At 34.8% G+C, this 4,554-nt stretch overlaps 1 protein-coding gene across 1 annotated transcript; it reads right to left on the bottom strand.

Annotated features, from left to right (window-relative positions):
- Positions 1-776: 776 nt before the first annotated feature.
- LOC106868299 (zinc finger protein 271) lies at positions 777-4,199 on the bottom strand. The gene is made up of 2 exons (XM_014913486.2): positions 4,098-4,199; positions 777-2,938 (listed from the first exon to the last, which is right to left on the bottom strand). Exon 2 carries the CDS (start codon positions 2,606-2,608, stop codon positions 929-931), a length of 1,680 nt encoding a protein of 559 aa, XP_014768972.1. The 5' UTR covers positions 2,609-2,938; positions 4,098-4,199; the 3' UTR covers positions 777-928.
- Positions 4,200-4,554: the final 355 nt, after the last annotated feature.

Raw genomic sequence — 4,554 nt, 5'->3', positions numbered from 1 at the left:
GATCAACTGTGTAGACTTTGTGGAGTGAGCAGCACCCTGGCACATGTCAGGATGCAAAACAGCACTTCTGCTTCTGCTTGCAATTCCTCACAGCATGAAACAGGAAAGATGCAAGAAAAACTAATATCAGGGGAAAACAGCTCCAGTAATCAAGTTTGTGAAGGAAGGAGAAAAGTTAGTAAGGAGAGCAAAAAGGACAAGCAGTCTACTACATGGGGCCCAGTCAGAGGATATAAAAGTAGAACTGGGAGGAAAGATTGCAGCTTGCCTGGATCAGCCAGACAACCCTGAGGCCACATGTAGCTTTGTAGTCTGAAAAGAAAATGAAAATAAGCATACAGCCCTGTGGAAAGTAGGTTGCAGTCAAGCCTTTGAATGGGAGAAAGTCAACATCAGAAACTTCTTCAGAATTAGTGGGAGAAGGGATGGCAATCATGACTATTTCTGGTTGAGGTTAATTACAGTCATGAGAGGAAAGGAGTAAAAGGTAGCTGTGAACAGGATGGGAGAGGTAGTTGGTTATGAATTCAAGAGCAAGGAGTTAAGCTGAAGCCAGGAGGAGATGGTGCACGGTGGATTGACCACATCTGCAGACCCAGCATCAGGAGGGGGTTATGGTTCAGGGTTAAAACACCTAATGACCATTGGATACTGTATGATGACATCAGTTCTTCCTGGTCAAAGCTGCCTTCACCAAAGGTGAATAAAAATGAGGCATCTTCTTTTAGGTGTACACAATAACATTCCTTCCAGAAATCAGTTAGAATATACACAAGTCCACAGAAATAATGCTTTTATTGAAAATATTACAGTTGTAAGACATTTCACCAAGACACATTTGAGTACTATATATACTGTTCAGACGTTACTATTCCATACATCTTGTTCCTTCAGTGAATACATTTACTGACTTTTGACATGAATAATTTTAGCCTTTTGTAGGATTGCATTTGTGTTTAACCAAAGAACATTTTTTAGAATAAGCTTTTCCACAGATATTACACTGATAAGGCTTCTCTCCTGTATGTACACGTTTATGTTTAGTTAATTTACCACTTTCAGAGAATGATTTACCACAGATATCACAGTGATATGGCTTTTCTCCTGTATGTAAACGTTTATGTTTAGTTAAGCTACTGCTATCAGAGAAGTATTTACCACAGATATCACAGTGAAAAGGCTTTTCTCCTGTGTGAATGCGTTTATGTTTAGTTAAAGCACCTCCTTCAGAGAAGAATTTACCACAGATATTACAGCGATATGGCTTCTCTCCTGTATGTATGAGTTTGTGTTTAGTTAAGGCTTGTGCATGCAGGAATGATTTACCACAGATATCACAGTGATAGGGTTTTATTCCTGTATGTATACGATTGTGTTTTGTTAAGGTACTATTTACAGTGAATGATTTACCACAAATATCACATTGATATGGTTTTTCTCCTGTATGAATTCGTTTATGAGTAGTTAATCCACATGTCTGTGGGAATGATTTACCACAGATATTACAACGATAGGGCTTTTCTCCTGTATGAATGCGTTTATGAATCCTTATGTGACAATATAGAGAGAAAGATTTACCACAAATATCACAATGATAAGGTTTCTCTCCTGTATGAATGCGTTTGTGGTTAGTTAAGTAATCATTTCGTGAGAATGATTTATCACAGATATCACAGTTGTAGGGCTTCTGTCCTGTATGAATACGTTGGTGACTTGTAAAAGACGATTCATGAGAGAATGATTTGCCACAGATAGTACAGCAATATGGCTTCTCACCTGTATGAATACGTTTATGAGGAATTAAGTAACTGCCTTGAGAGAAAGATTTACCACAAATATCACAACGATATGGTTTCCTTCCTGTATGAACACGTTTATGAATAATTAACTGAGTACATGCAGAGAAAGATTTACCACAAATATCACACTGATATGGTCTCTCTCCTGTATGAATACGTTTGTGTTTAGTTAAATCATTAGACTGAGCAAATGATTTATCACACACATCACAGTGATATGGCTTTTCACCTGTATGAACACGTTTATGAATGGTCAAGTTTGAAGAGAATGACTTTCCACAGATATTACAGCGATAAGGCTTCTCTCCTGTATGAATAACTTTGTGTTTAGTTAAACTACTTCTTTGAGCAAATGATTTGTTACAGACATCACAATGGTATGGTTTCACACCAGTGTGAACCCGTCCATGTTGAGTCAAAGCACCTTTTTCTGAGCATGAATACCCACAAACATCACAATGATATGGCTTCTCTCCTGTATGGACGCGTTTATGTTTAGTTAAGGTACTATTTACAGAGAATGATTTACCACAAATCTCACAGTGATAAGGTTTCTCTCCTGTATGAATACGTTTGTGAATAACAACATCATCTTTTCGAGAGAATAACTTACCACAGATATCACAGTGATAGTATTTCTCTCTATTAGCACGTTTTTGAATAGCTAGGTTACTTTTTGTAGTGGATGAATCTTTACTAGTATCACAGTTGTATGATGTCCCTTTCAGTTTCAAATCCTCATTAGGAAAATCAATCACTTTTGATTGTGATTTGCATTTTTGCTGGTTCTCACATATTTCTTTCTCCATAATTTTTTATATTACGCAATAATATATGGATGCTGTTCTGCTTTGTGTTTTAATAGTGAATAACAAAAAAATATTTCTACTGCTATATTTACGCTTCACAATTTGTGAAGAAAATGCATTTTTGGGGGGAAATTTTCCCTAAGGTTGTGAATTTATCTTGAAAACAGGTCAGACAATGAAGTAAACATAAGCTGCTAACAAGTGATCTGAAGAAATATTTCACCCTAATTCACCACAAATTTACATAAACAGTGCCATAATAGTTCTGCATAACATCTGTTTTGTGTCTTTAATAAATGATAAAAACTGATGATACTCTCATCCAATATTCTGAAATAGAAATGATAAATACTGTATAAGTTGGGAGGATATAAAGAAGAGGAGATTCAACAAGGAAAATGTTACTACATTTCAATGTTAATAAACTGAAGATATAAACCTTTATCTGAACATTTGAACTAGTCCAACATATCCATCATTTTTCAGGATTGTAGGGGTTAATTTGAGCGAAAATTAGATGCCATTTTAAAAGGTCAAACAATAATATAAAGATTCTTCTACCTGCATCAAAGGATGTTTTATATTTTGTTAACACTGTTCTTCATTACTCCGAAAGGGTTAAAGTTAGAGGACACCACATCCAAGCTGACTGGTGGACCACTTAAAATCCCAAATTCCCAACTACCTGGGAATTACCTTAATCGTAATCTATACCATTTGAAAGGTATTTCTATAAAATTCCATTAATAGATATGCATTTTCCTGAAAGTTATGCGGGATATACTCGAATTTTATGAATTTTCCGAAATTTCCTCTTCTTCACCCGTTCGTTTGCGCAAATTTTTATTTCCATATTTGTTTCCTACACATTTTTTTAGCGACCGGGTGCTAAACTAGATCCTGAGAGTTGAGGGGGAAAATCGGATCGTGCGAATTTTCTGAAAATCCTCTCCCCACCCTTCAGAAAACATTTTCCCCACAAATTTCTTTATAATCGTAATCTATGCCGTTTGAAAGATATTTATGTAAAATTTCGTTAAAAGATATCCATTTTCCTGAAAGTTATGAGGGAAAAAAATTGTATTGTGTGAATCTTCCGAAAGTCCTCTCCCCACCCACGTTCGTTTCCGCAAAATTTTGTTTTCATATTAGTCTTCTACATATTTTTTACACCTATTAGGCTGGGGTTTTTTGTTTTTATTTTGGTGACCGGGTTAAATTATATATTAACCGACAAACTATCATTAAAATATCTTTTTTCCAACGATGTTAAATGGTTTTACTTCTATAGAATTACTGAAGTAAAATATCTCACCCAATAATGTTATGGGCTTTTATTCTAAAATATATAGCAAACAACTAATATCTTCAAACACATTTGGCCGAGGACGACAGCAATGTCTTTGAATGGGAGTTCAACGCAAAATACTAATAGCGTCAAATACAATAGCACACAAGGATATCTTCAAACAAATATTTGTCAACTTACCGTTATCAGTGAATTAGAATGTAACTTTTTACCCAAACTACTACAAACATTCTTCGATTACAACTATCTAAGGTTTTATAAAAATAAACTTGTCATCAAAATTTTTATATCTTCTATTATCTTTAGCCGTAGCTTCGTATTTTGCTACAACGAAATATTATAAATGACTGTAACTAAAAAAGCATAGCCTTGAAGAAATTGAAAAAAATATTGCTTGAACCGAAATCTCTTACGAGTTTAATTTTAAAATACATAAATTTTAAGAAACTGTTACTCTTACTACGATATTCTACCATAGAATTCATTATTGCAAATATCAGTGCCCAAAAATAATGAATCACTACCGAAAAAGAGAACTGAATTTCCAATCTGATTCACCTAATAATTCAGAAGAGAATTGCAAACTAAGTTTCGCAGCTCAAAGGAGGTCTTGCAAAGTCTTTGACATCCTCATTGG

The sequence above is a fragment of the Octopus bimaculoides genome, chromosome 9, assembly GCF_001194135.2.
Source record: "Octopus bimaculoides isolate UCB-OBI-ISO-001 chromosome 9, ASM119413v2, whole genome shotgun sequence".
Taxonomy (NCBI): Eukaryota; Metazoa; Mollusca; class Cephalopoda; order Octopoda; family Octopodidae; genus Octopus; species Octopus bimaculoides.
This window is presented reverse-complemented; position numbering and strand designations above follow the sequence as displayed.